This window comes from Pecten maximus, chromosome 19 (genome assembly GCF_902652985.1).
Source record: "Pecten maximus chromosome 19, xPecMax1.1, whole genome shotgun sequence".
In the NCBI taxonomy this organism is placed as follows: Eukaryota; Metazoa; Mollusca; class Bivalvia; order Pectinida; family Pectinidae; genus Pecten; species Pecten maximus.
This window is the reverse complement of record NC_047033.1, coordinates 6,097,540-6,111,788: the sequence shown is the minus strand read 5'-3', so window position 1 is coordinate 6,111,788 and position 14,249 is coordinate 6,097,540. Positions and strand designations below refer to the sequence as shown.

Sequence of the window (14,249 nt, the reverse complement as noted above, 5' to 3'; positions counted from 1 at the left end):
ATAAAAAGGGATGTATTAATACAGGATTACAGTGATGGAGGACTCAAAATGGTAGATATTAGACTTTTTATTGATTCTTTGAAGCTAGGATGGGTAAGAAGGCTATTTCAGAAGTCAGGTAAATGGCAAGTCATTTTAAAAACTATTATTGATCTACATATGCTATCCACCTGTGGTAATGAATATATTCGGGAGTGTCTAAAGAAATGTAAAAATAGTTTTGATGAATGTGATAGGGTAAAACAAATTAAGAAGAAAAATATCTGGAAAACCCCATTATGGTATAATAAAGACTTAACCATTGGAAAAAGAAGTATTTTTTTCAAGTAACAAAAACATATTTAACAAAATATGCTGAATATAGTCTCGACTTTAAACATACCATGAGCTAACCTTATCATATGACAATCTGTAGAAATCCATGGATCCGGGTTAACAAGAGACCAACAGATAAGACACGCGACCAGTACAGTAATCGTTGATTATACTGCCGTCCAAATCCCACGACTGTTATTTGTCCTAGATTAGGTCCACCAATATGTATGTTATTCTTTTACTAATATTTTGTGTTTCCTGTGAATTTGGACAAATACACACTGGGGTGTCTAACCAGGAACTCCTACCTCGGGAATGGAATGAACTCGTAATATTTGTAAATCAGAAAGTCGGCCATTTTGAACGTCTGATGAATATCAAAGACGGACACATAGCTCAACTTAAAAGTGAACTACAGAACCAAAATGTAGAGATGATGCAGTTAAAACAGGACGTGAGATTACTTCAACTGGTGAATTCTAAGCATGCTGGAATTCAAGGACAAACAACACCTACCTTAGAATCGAAGTCGGACGTGTTCGCCAATTTGGAGGACATTAATTCATCGAATCTGTTTACATCACGTGAAAATACACATAGGACAAAATTTATCGTCAACGAATCTCTTACATCTGACAAACGCCACGACTACACAAATACATCGGCAGACGGTATTTCTATCCTTCAACGTGAAAACATACAAAATCCACACATTGCACAACTCGGTACCCCTTCACTTGATGACTATAAACCACAATGGACTTCCTCGAAGACGTTCCGCCATCGCCGTGTTCATTTGAAAGACACTGAGGTACAGGGATTCCAACAAAAACGTAATTTTTGTGTGTTTTTTTTCGCTCTGGGGTGTTAGATTTTGGTATTTTGCGGAAAAACTAGACTATCGAATACGTCGTTGGTATTTGTCATTTTTCGAGAGGTAAATACAGTGACATCAAAAACAAACACTTTAAATGGTCAGCTATGCATAGTCCAAAATGCAATACAGTTAAAAGACGGTACCAGACTTGTTACCTGTGCTCAATAATTATTTTTATACTGTGTATTGTCTATATAGATTAACCTTTCATCATATGAATTATGATTTCAACATAGTAATGAAATAGTGTCTGTAATAGTTCTGATTGACACAAATGACCTATAATGCATCGTGTGATGTATTGCGGTTACGTCTACAAGATACGTTTGCAAAATGTCAGAAAAAGATTAAGAAGCTGTATTTTAGTAACATTGGTCAGAATAGTAGTCCCATGGTCGTCTTCACTATATCATAATATGGTGTAATATTTCTACCTTAAATACAGAAAAAGTAATTGCTTGATTTGAGAATAATGTTTAATCTTCGATGACAAATTTTCTTTTTTCGTTTTTTTTTTCTTTTTGTGCAATCGAACTATGCCAACGTTTATTTTATTTGATATGATTTGGACTAACTTGCATGTAACATAAAGTAACATCTTACATAGCCACTAGGGCTTCCACAATATGTCTCATCTTACATCACAGTTATATTGCAGACTTATACTTCCCCTGGTCATGCATGAGTTCCTTTTAATAATATATCAAACAATTATATTAGTTTTTGTTCTTGGTTCCAGGAGTAGCGACAGGACAGACGATTGCCTTCCATGCCTCGCTTTCACATACTGTAGATGCTAGTCCGCATTCAACAGTTGTCTTTGACCAGGAACAGCTCGATCAAGGAGACGGATACAATCCACTTGATGGCATCTACAGGTGTAAAATTAATAATTGTGTTTTAAGCTTTAAGCCAGAACCAGGTTTTATAACTGACAAACAATCATCGCACACTACCGTACGGCACAGCTCTGAACCTCCGAACCGCACTCGTCCTATCACAACTTTACACCATACCACAGCACGAACGTCTCATAGCTCAAAACGCACCACATATAAACCTTACCTCACCAACACTTATATCACAACACCGCATCAATCTACACTCATGCATCACCTCACGGTATTACACCAAACGCACCGCGCACAATACCAGTGTGAGAGTGCTTCTTACCATTTTCGGAACCTATTTTACCATTTAAATACTTGTTATTTGTCGTGGTATTGAAGATGTACTTATTTTCCCATACGACACAACTGTACATTGTAATAATCTGGCACAGTAGCACGCTTTACGTAAACATTTACCTATTTAAAGCTGAACTTTAGAGGTATTAATACTTAGTAGACAGGTGTCGTGTGTGCGTTTTGTTGTAACGGCGAATACAGTTGTCTATGTGGTTTGCTATAGCAATGAAAAAAACTTATTAACATACATCGAAACGTTTGTATTATTACAGTGCCCCAGAGTCCGGAACCTACGTCATTACTTGGACCCCATGGCAGATCGGCATGCATCATTTCAGTCACAGCTGATTGTAAATGGCGTTGCACTAGGAAACTCGTTCACAGACGCAGACGAGGTTGGAGACTTGCACCAAACATCTGCCACCACCGTACTGGCTCTCAGCAAGGGAGACCATGTATTTGTTCGTGTAGGTCACATCGCGAGAGGTAAAATATCTACAGAAGTCTCAAATCCAACATTTTCGGGATGGAAGACAAGTTAAGTTTCACATTAATAAAAACAATGTTATTATTGGCAAAATAGAAGTGCTTTATTGTTTCTTATGAACATTTGTAAAAGATGTTGTAAAGTTCCAAATTCATTCAAAAGGTGTGATTGATTGGGAAATAAAGTGCTATTTTTTATTTTTTATTTTTTTTTCACCGTTTATCACAAACCTTGTCTGAGAATGTGGCCCTGAATTTAAACAGAAGTATGAATGCAGGAACTTATCTAAATATTACAATGCTTTCTTTCCTTTGAGCAATTTTAAGTTAAGGGATTTCCTTAAGTAAAGCAACATTAATGACGCTACAATAGAACCATAGGTCAGGTCTGATGCACTAGGGAGACACTTGTCATAAGGAATGTAAGTAAGGAAACTGACAAGTATAATAGAGGTATCCAAGGAGACACAAAATTCATATCAGATATAACTACGGAGACACAAAATTACCAGGTTTTACTGGTTGGAAAGAGAGATTTAAGTGTGTCTCGAGGTTAAAAGTGCGCCTATTTAGCGCAGACAAATATTATTTGACTAAGGAGAAACCAGAAGCATAATAGAATAGTTGCAAAGGGCGATCTTCCAGAGGTGCAAAAGGCGATTTAACAGGGATGCAACGGACAACCTCTCCAGGAGTACAAAGGGCGTTCTTTCCAGGAGTTCAAAGCGCAATCTTCATGGGGTGAAAAGTGCGACTTTCCAGAGATGCAGTGGTTGATCTTTCATAGATGCAAAGAGCAATCTTCCAGGAGTTCAAAGCGCGATCTTCAAGTGGTGCAAAGGGCGACCTTCCAGAGATGCAGTGGTTGATCTTTCAAGGATGCAAAGAGCACTCTTCCAGGGGCGCAAAGGGCGATCTTCAAGTGGTGCAAAAAGTGATATAACAGAGATACAAACGACGATCTTACCAGGAGTGCGAAGGGCGACCTTTCATGGATGCAAAGCCCGATCTTTAAATGGGTGTAAAGGGCGGTCTTCCAGAGATGCAAGTTGCGATCTTCCATAGATGCAAAAAGCGATCTACCTTGGGTGTAAATGGTGGTAAAGGGCGATCATCCAGGAGTGCAAAGCGTGAGCTCCCAGGGGTGCAAAGAGCGATCTTCCATAGATGCAAAATGTGATCTTTCAGGTGTGTAAAGGGCGAAAGTGAACGTTATCCCTGGAGTCTCAAAGACGATTATGTACTGCTTATTGTGTACATTATATCTAATGAAGTGGGCAAATATCCGATTGAACATATCAGAACTCTTGAAGTATCATTAGTATCATCAAAAAGTCATCAAATCAGTATAATCGTTTGAATTTGTCCGTTTAATATTGAGAGGGTAATATATTGCTGATTTGTAATAATACCATGAACACTGATATTAGCTCTTAACAAAGAGACTAAAATATTTGCAACATGTATTGACCAATCAGAATGTTTCTTCCTTGTCACTGCATTCAAATCGTCTAATATGTTCCTAGACTGGATTACCTGCCGTAGTTTTTCTACTCTCCGCTAGGCTTCGCATCGAAAATACAACTCAGTCTCATGAGCGCAGCCTAGCGGAGAGAAATAGTACTAAGGCAGGTAAAATAATCCAGTGTAATTTTTTCTTATGCAGATGGGGAGACGACAGGATAAGTATTTGTTTTTGTAAATATTATCCATTTTATTGTTCCTAAGCACAAACCATTTTTACCCTCGCATCGCACTCATGGAAAACATCGGTAATAAGTTATTTTTCAAAATGTGTGTGTCATTCCCTTAATAGTCAATACCACACACCTATATACATATATATATATATATATTTACATTTTCACTTCGCTCCGCCTCAATGAACATAGTAAACTCAGATCACTTCATTTCCCGTTGAAGATTTTGGGTCGCGTGCTTCTGTTCTGAGAGACGAATCACTTTCTTGCCGGCGTGTGAATTCATACATTCACTGAGTTTACAATGGCGATCGAGTTCTGTACCGCCTCAGACTTGAATGCACTTTCACTTTGTGAATTGTGTAACATTGTTATAAACGTATCTGAACACAAGTGGAATAGCCGCTTTATGTGCTAATAAAAATGCCAGTATAATGCAGACAGTTTAGAAAACAGGATATGACAGAACACTGACACTCCCGATAGCACCGAGCTCATGACCTACATGTACAGTACGTAGCGCAGTAGGTCTAACGTTAGCTGTATCTCGAATGTCATGCTTGATACCATTTCAGTGGTCACAGAAAATAAACCTCAATTTAAACACTATTTAACAACACAAAACAGACTGGTAGCAGAAGTATGCTATATCGAGAACAGGGACACATTATTGTCATAATTTGATTCAATCTAAACATATGGAGGACACATGTTTCCGGCCGTCGAATACCGTCAATTTTCAAATCAATGTTTCTTTACTTACTATCAGAATTTACATCCCAAAACGCCAGTGCGACAATGAAATCCAATATTTCAAGAACACCATGTACATCATCAGCTGACCTGCGACTAAAATCCACATTGTTACATTTTTTCTCGAGCTCTGAATATCCCGGCTATTAGACTGCATCACATACGGTCAAAGGGGTTCAGCGTTGAATTTTGGGTAACATATGACATCTATAAATAATCCAAAGACTAAAAATCCAACATTCATTCAAATTATAAAACCTTACAAAATCGATTTTTTCCAAGCTTTAGAGAGTATATACACACTGTTTTTAATGATGTGATATTTCACTGAATTGTCGTCACGTTCAAAACCTTGTGCTCATTTTTTTTTTTTTTGCACTCAGAGCATAGAGCAAAGACTTTTTTGCATTAGCAGACTATAAAATTACAAACTTTATTATACAACGAATTTTCATATCTGCTTAGCTTAAACTTGTTTACACTCAATAATTATACATACCACAAACAGAAAGACAGATAGACTCATAGTCCGACATATACACACAGATGCAAACACTGACAGGTAGACAGACAAACACACTCAAATACAACAAACCCACACATTCACCCTCACATACAGACTGAGACACACAGGAAGACAGACAGACACATAACATACACACCGCGACACTCACACGTGCCGAGAGACATACATACACACCGATGCACCACCACACACAGACTGATACACACATGCAAAAGACACCCACCCTGACATTCATACACGCCGCCAGATAGACACACTCTCAGTCAGAAAGATAGACATACACACAGACACCCACTTACATAGATAGACACCAACTTGTGCTCATTTTTTAACCGAGTCCCTGTGTCTCGAGTGACCAAATCACACACATACTATACTGTCAACACTGCACTTTAAATTCGTATTTATATGGGTATTGCTAAGTTTTTATTATACAATATCATAAATATTTGTTATAAAAGAATATTTTACCTTGAAAGTATCATATTTATATGTATCAACATCGTAATAATCAAAACGTGTATGGCACTATATTTTGTGTTGCCTTGGCGACGAGAATAGCTGACTGTTTGCTGTTCCACTACTGTGTACACATGTACGATAAGTATAACAATGTTACAAAGTGACGCACTTACGTCACACTGTTGCGACCGAATTTTGCAATCTGGTGGCGAAGTTTTTAATTTGGTTAACGTAAATATAAGGATTGATTGTCAATTTTGTTGCTTGCATGGACTGATGAAGGGAAGTGAACCTCGTGCAAATGGTACATGAACTGCTTCGCAGTTCACTTCATTTGCACGAGGTTCACTTCATTTGCACGAGGTTCACTTCCCTTCATCAGTCCATGCAAGCAACAAAATTGACAATCAATCCTTAAATATATAGCCGCGAAATTACTAGCGAGACAGCAGATCTGTGTTTGACTTTGTATTCTATTGTATACTGTAATATATTTATCATGACACGGGCCCTGCCCGGCCCTCGAACTCACTATATATTATGATAGATAAAACCATTTATTTATTCTCTCGCTTAGGCCTAGATTATGAATTGTAATTTTAGAATCATGACCTTTTACAACATCCGCAGTCTGTATTGGCGGCGCCGTGTACACGTTTACAATCGACCGGGCTGTTAACCAACTGACAGGACAAAATGCAGCTAGGTTCACTTGCCATCCTCGGTTTTGTACTTTTGATAAATGGTAAGTATTTTATCGACATTGATATCCAGAAACATCACCTGTTGTTAATATATATCACACTATGTCTTAACGAATGTAGTTTAGATTTTCATTATGAACATATTCTATTAGTTTTATGGAAAATTAAATAGGTTTATTTTGGGATCAGATGTGACCTTGCTTCATTGTGATGTTTTTGTCGTCTAGTTCACGCTCAAAACAGAGATATTTGTAGAAGTAAGAGCATTGTTTAAGATCTATCACTGTTTCTTTGTATGCAAATGTTATACACCCATTGATGTTTCGAATTTTCTAGTCTATGTATGGACCAGCTACATGTAGCTACAACAGGTCAATTCTATAAACAGGCGAACTGCTTCGGTCCATGTGAAATCCGGTATATTTAAAATGAATATATATAGTATATTCCATACACATTAACATGTGGATATTCGTGTGAGTAAACGAAAGTAGAAAGAGTAAAACTATACATATCAAGTTAAGGCTAGCTTATGAATATTTGTTAAAGAAATAAAGCGTCAAAAATACAATATTTTAATATAAGGCGTGGGAAAATGAGTATTGATATGATGTAGAATTTACACAGAACATTAAAGTGTAAAATGAAATGCGTTGGTTTTGTCTGAAGTTGAATTTGGTGTGTTCGCGCTCCTGTTTCAGCTATAACTATATGTACGTTTCTGCAATGGCGACTGCTTCTGGTTAGTATTGATAGAAATAATATAAGCCCTTAAAAGTAAGGTGTAACACTCGAAAAGCCGGAAGTGGGGTGCGAGATTCGATTCACTTTGAATTTAAGTTCAATCTGTCTAAAATATGAAATGTACACAAATTTTATTAACGTGTTTTGGATTAGACTCCTTAAATATCAACGGATCTTTGTCCGGCTTTCAATGATTTAAAGATGAGAAAAAGGTGATCTGTATATTTTAGGGGGTATCCATTGGATAATCTGATTAGTCGACAGCTCTGTAAGCAATACGAACTATAATTGTCGACCAATCAAAAGCCTCCTTCCGTTCAACAGTCGGTGCATCGTCTGATCTTCAAGTTTATAGTAGGAGAAGGGTTATTTTTTCTGTAAATACTAACCAGAAGCAAACGCCTGTGGTTTCTATTATATGATTAAAAATATTGATTTGATTGTATTATAATTATCTGTCGTGAAAATCACACTTTTTTTATTTGCCATGTTATTGAAATGATATGTAACAAACACACATGTATGTAGCATATTTAAATGTTAATTTTTATTAGAAGTATTTAGAGTTTATCCTGAATGCTGCATCAACTACGTGTTTGCCACTTTTTTTCTGAGATGAGATATTATTTCATGAAACTCATCTTGAAGTTTTAATTAACTGTTCTTCGATTAAACGATTAAACAACGTGCATATCAATAATTTAACAAAATAACATTCAAGTTTCAACTATTTAATTTCTCTGTCCATTTTCTTAAAAAAAATGAATAAATTTACCTGTTTTATCTAGTTCTTTTACATTTACTAATTTTAGTATGTTACATGCTGTTTTCAAAGAAGATTCGAATAAGTTTCTTATATTTCTGGAATAAATGTTGTGTTGTCAAAATACATCAGTTCTTAATTTCACCATTGTCATGACATTTCTGTTTGATGATAAAATTCAATATTCTTATAATCAGTTGGACACGGATCTGCGCAGGCATCCGTGTGCAATTCCTACAATGCCATTCAACGACTGTATTGTCTAGGAATGAGGGCTCCGACTCCAGATGAGCGTGAAAGACTATTTAGTGGTGGATATTTCACCAGAGAAGGGTTACAGGTGTTCCTCAATGTTTGGTGTAGGTATGTACAGTTATACAGTCGATATATGTATTTCATTGTCAAAGGAAAGGCAGAAACACCTGCGACAGAGAGGGAATACACATCCATCTGTCTGACAGAAGCAAAATGTCTTACAAATGACGGCTAATACAATGATTGGCTTTTTCTCTCAGTCGCCGCCGTCGCCGTCGTCATCATCTCGATGTCGTCCTTGTTTGATTGTTATTTAAAAGGGGAAAAAACATTCATTTATTTATCTATTTCAATATTCTTGATCAAAAGTTCTTGATATCGCAGCCCATTTTCCAGTGATAGGGTTTAACGTTTAATAGCCAATTAACTTTCCGAGTTCTACAAGTGTGTCGGCCCATTCTGCTAAACGAATGAGATTTCTCTGCTTTTAGTGGGAATATCATTTTTTCTTCTGTTTTTACTTATATCTATATTTCTTTATACAAAAGAAATAAGGAATTAATAGCACAAACACTTCGAATGATTTCACGCTTAAAAGCAACAGTTTGGTTTTTAAATGTATTCTAATATCTGGTACCTGTAGAGTCTTCACACGCTGTGGCGCTTTACACGTAAACATCGTTCTAAATGTCAATTGGATAAATTAAAAATGATTTTATGAATGTTTCAACGACTAAGCTATTACATTTCCAGTTGTATGTGAACAGAAAGCCGACTGATTTGGACCCATTAGACAGAAAATGACATTGTTATGATCATAAGTTTTGGGGTTTTTTTTTACCATTCTGTTTTTGTTATATTATATAAAGGTTATAAATGACTGGTGCGAAAGCGATAGAGGTATTTTTTATCTGACAAACCTAACAATTTACATGATGATTGCCTGCAACTATTGGCCACTAGTTACTGTAAATGTATATAGCGTCAGCTCAGCCGGCCCTTGTGTTTGAAGTTTTCGGAAACGTTTGATTCTTGATTTCTTTTTTTTTTTAATTTTTATTTTAGTTATTCATTTGTGTTTAACATAAACATCTTTCTCAATAAAACTATTATCAAAATGTTGAATCTTGTTCCGTACATTTATTATAGCTCACTGCTGCAGTATGGTCCGTGTATCTCCTCAAATACCCAGCAATGTTCGAACCAGGAGGAACTGCACCAACTTCATCTAGAGAATGGAGGGCTGTGTACAGCTAATGGGGAAGTCGACCCGCAGGTCCAGCCCTGTAAGTATGCGTAGACCTTAATAAATGGGTGTGTAGCAGGCATTACTAACAAACAGGTCCCAGTATTTCACCAAACAAAAAACAGCAAACTCCACAGGCAACAAATTTCTTTGCAACCGGCTCCATTTAAATGATAGGAGTTTGCCTTGAAAATACACTGGTTACATAACTCGAAAACCCTTAAATATTAGCTCGGAAGTCCTAAAAATGTCAACTCAGAAGTCCGTAAATATTAACTGTAAAGTCTGTATAGATAGTAGCTCGGAATACCTTTTAAAACGTTAACGTTAGCTCGGAAGTCCTGAAATATTTACTCGGAAGTCTTTAAATATTAGCTCGGAAGTCCTTGAATATTTATTCGAAAGACCTGGAATATTAACTCAGGCGTCTTTAATTGTTAACTCAGAAGTCCCGAAATGATAATTTACACGTCCTGAAATATGAACTCGGAAGTCCTTGAATATTACAATGAATGACATGGAAGGGAAGTAATATGTCATTTCTTTTGACAGTTTTGCAGACGTTTGTACAAACGGCTTTAACGGGAGATTGTGCCAGGTTTTGGAGAACGGTCTTTAACCCGTGCTATCCACGTGGATACAGCGAGATTCCCGACAGGCCAGATTCGTCAATGAATATCTCCCTGGGTATTGAATGGTGGACAAGGTACGAATTTATTTACCGATTACTTTCTATATACAAATTCCTTTATTCTCATAAATTACTCCACACGTGCTGTGAACAAGTCGTATGAGGATTGAGAACTGGTACACCTGTGAACACCAATCGGAACTCATTGGGTATTCTTTTCAATAATCCACCTCGCAATCGGAACACCTCGCCTCCGTCTGCGACAATCGGAACTCCTCGTCATTAACTGTATAATAATTTACCTTAATTAGAGTTGTGTCTGCATGATTCACAGGTCCACTACTGCATACCTAAGCATCTATCTGTTGAAATCTAAATCGTCCCTTGAGAAAGGTCGCGACTGCACTTTTCATTGACCAGTGTAGTCGCCTGTTTCCTACAACATTTAGGTGTACCTGATCTTCACAGAGACAAGAAGGTACGAGCCTCTTATGTTTCCAGAACACAAACCGACCATACACCTGTCGCTCCAGACACTCATTAACGCGCTGTCGGAGCACCTCGTATTGAGCTGCTGGGACACCACGTGTACGAAGCCTGAGGAAAAGTGAGCCAACAATGACACATTCCAGTCCATTTACCCTACGATATAGTTCTTGACATAGACACATGATGTCCCGAACAAGGTGTTCTGGACATGTATTTTCATTTATGTCATTCCCTCCTATCTGTAGGAAAATAACATTGGGACGAAACGCACACAAGACAGACATGAACCCATACATGTGTTCTACTATCCCACCACTTCTCGAAAAATATCTCGAAACCGTGGTACCATAGATAAACTCATTGGATTGATCCATGCGCCTTACATGTGAGGAACCTACAATGCCAACCCTTAGCATATTTTGAAAGATTAAAGTTCTGAACTGTCAAAGAACAGACTTGCCAAATCTTACCTATCCGCCACGTGCTTGAACGAGCAGCGCAAAAGGAAGTACGTAAACGGGACGTTCGGAATAACTGATCAGAAAATGAAGACTCGGGATTGTTCCAGATATGCCATTGCTTGGATTGATTCGGTTCCACTATAACTATCTTGCGAATTTTCGGAATTTATAAACATGGAATAATTATTTTTAAATGTAATAGATCATTTAATTCATGTTTTGGGCTGCATAAATAGGGACCCCTTTGAGTGCATGGTTGTACGTTGAATTTTAGATGCTTTCCTTCAAAATTTCCTTATAAATATAATTTTAAATCTTATTTTTTTTTTTTTTTTTTTTCAGTAATTAAAATTTAAAAAAATCTTTTTAAGTTATTTCTCATACTGATGATACGAAACTCTAAAGCTGGCCACTTATGACCATACATTTCGGAATACCTTAGCCGATTAGTATGACTCCTACAAAGCGGAAGTTCCGTGTGGCCTCCGCACAGCTGCGAGTTGCTCCATTCGAAAAGGACCAGGGTCTCCGATTGCCAACTCGGGTGTTTTTCCGAGCTTGTCGGAAAGGCCCGAACTAGTCCGATTGATGTGAACACACGACGCCAGTTACATGAACGCATCTTCGCTAGCCAATGGTTACTCTACGCTATGCCCCATTTCACCACTCGGAACACCTCGGCCGATTCTCTACGGTCATACGCGGGAGGCGTCAGTGGGTAGGTAATGAACGAAGCCAAGGGTGAAATGGAGCATAGCGTTGAGTAACCCTTGGTTAGCGAAGATGACATGAACGATGCTAAAACCATGGTTCTTGACATATACATTATGTAGGCGTAATAACAGTAATTAGACATTTATACTATCGCAATGGCGAGATTTACACGTTAACATAAGACATAGATCGAGATAAAGCTCATCTACATTGTGTATGACGAAGAAAACACGTTCACCACCCTTATGCATCTTGCACACAGGGGAGGCTGTCTATATTATTCAAATGACAATATCTGGTTAGCTTGAGATACTGTTAGGATATTAAACAATACTATAAAAAAAACTATATATAGACCTGTGCTATCCTGCTAGCATATGACAGTGATGCTAGGGGTCAATAGTGCGTACAAATTATTTCTAAATTTGAAAATTAACTAACGAAACTGTTATCAACAACCGTCACTCGTTTGGTTTGGGTACAAATGTCGAGTTCAAATTCTCCCAACGCAGTAACTAAATTAGGTTAACTGAATCATAACGCGACAAAATATAGTCCGTAATGGGATAGATACGTATGATATTATGGACGGTGCCACTAAAATTGTCGACAGAGGACAATGTATACGTAATGCAAAAACAGACTGTATTCTTGTGTTTCAGAAGGCGGACTAATACAGTTCGGTGTATCATGGAGAAAGATACGCCGCCATCTCCAGACAGCTGTGAAGGGACGACGGAAGTCGATGCCAAGATCTTCGCTGTACTCGACAACCTCTGGTCGGAACCTTATGGTGTCGGAGCCCATGTCGACATATCGGAGTTTATTGATCAGATCTAACCCCAAAACAGCTAAAGATTTACCATCCCGTAATATTCCATTATATGAATGGCAATATGCAAGTTGTGATTATTGTAATCTATTTTTCTTTTTCTTCGTTTCATTCTATAATCACGTAAATGAGAAACAGGTATACAAATATTCTTTATTTCTGAAGATTGAGGTGTTCATTATCGGAGTCGATTATCTCGGTTAAAATGCAAATGTATCCTTCGTTGTCTTAAAGATGTATCATAACATCAACACGCATAAAAGTTATGTACTTTCTGAAAAAATAAAATATACATCAATAAATTCTTGTCCGTATTGATTGAACTTCCTCTACTTCCCTGATTTATCGGATTTCATTCGACATTGTACATAAAGATCTATCTAGAAATGTCATTAAGAGCAACAGGTTGACATGAGAAATATTTGATTCCTTTACTAAAATAGCATTCTGGTTATGGTATGTCTCTGTATTACTATAAATCGTCTTCCTTTTGCAACTCCATACAAGTGTAGCTTAAAATAAAAACAGTATCAAATGGCTGCCACAAAGTTGCGAGCTCCCGTACTACACGACTGTCCCAAAAAGATCCCGAAATCCTGTACATAAACTACATGATTGTCTCTCTCCCAATAAGATCCGCGAGCTCCCGTACAAATACTTCATGATTGTCTCTCTCCCAATAAGATCCGCGAGCTCCCGTACATATACTACATGATTGTCTCTCTCCCAATAAGACCAGCGAGCTCCCGTACATATACTACATGATTGTGTCTCTCCCAATAAGACCAGCGAGCTCCCGTACATATACTACATGATTGTCTCTCTCCCAATAAGGCCCGTGGGCTCCCGTACAAATACTTCATGATTGTCTCTCTCTCCCAATAAAAACCGCGGGCTCCCGTACATATACTTCATGATTGTCTCTCTCCCATTAAGGCCCGTGGGCTCCCGTAAAAATACTTCATGATTGTCTCTCTCCCATTAAGGCCCGTGGGCTCCCGTAAAAATACTACATGATTGTCTCCCTCCCAATAAGACCCGCGAGCTCCCGTACAAATACTGTAAATGATTGTCTCTCTCTCCCTAAAGACCAGCGAGCTCCCG

The 14,249-nt window shown here is 37.7% G+C and overlaps 2 protein-coding genes across 2 annotated transcripts; both read left to right on the top strand.

The window, feature by feature from the left end:
• The first annotated feature begins 482 nt into the window (after positions 1–482).
• LOC117317741 lies at positions 483–4,670 on the top strand. Its single transcript, XM_033872650.1, has 3 exons — positions 483–1,148; positions 1,932–2,070; positions 2,652–4,670. Exons 1-3 carry the CDS (start codon positions 539–541, stop codon positions 2,725–2,727), a joined length of 825 nt encoding a protein of 274 aa, XP_033728541.1. The 5' UTR covers positions 483–538; the 3' UTR covers positions 2,728–4,670.
• A 2,020-nt stretch (positions 4,671–6,690) lies between these two features.
• Positions 6,691–13,447, top strand: LOC117317745. Its single transcript, XM_033872655.1, has 5 exons — positions 6,691–7,051; positions 8,715–8,880; positions 9,922–10,058; positions 10,571–10,724; positions 12,976–13,447. The coding sequence occupies exons 1-5, from the start codon at positions 7,003–7,005 to the stop codon at positions 13,151–13,153; spliced, it is 684 nt and encodes a 227-aa protein (XP_033728546.1). The 5' UTR covers positions 6,691–7,002; the 3' UTR covers positions 13,154–13,447.
• The last annotated feature ends 802 nt before the right edge of the window (positions 13,448–14,249 follow it).

Bases quoted from the DNA above. Each gene is read 5' to 3' on its own strand.
- LOC117317741 (XM_033872650.1), top strand. From the start codon at position 539: ATGTATGTTATTCTTTTACTAATATTTTGTGTTTCCTGTGAATTTGGA. The intron at 1,149-1,931 runs GTAATTTTTGTG...TCTTGGTTCCAG, and splicing joins ACAGGGATTCCAACAAAAAC to GAGTAGCGACAGGACAGACG. The intron at 2,071-2,651 runs GTGTAAAATTAA...GTATTATTACAG, and splicing joins CCACTTGATGGCATCTACAG to TGCCCCAGAGTCCGGAACCT.
- LOC117317745 (XM_033872655.1), top strand. From the start codon at position 7,003: ATGCAGCTAGGTTCACTTGCCATCCTCGGTTTTGTACTTTTGATAAAT. The intron at 7,052-8,714 runs GTAAGTATTTTA...TCTTATAATCAG, and splicing joins TTTTGTACTTTTGATAAATG to TTGGACACGGATCTGCGCAG. The intron at 8,881-9,921 runs GTATGTACAGTT...CATTTATTATAG, and splicing joins TTCCTCAATGTTTGGTGTAG to CTCACTGCTGCAGTATGGTC.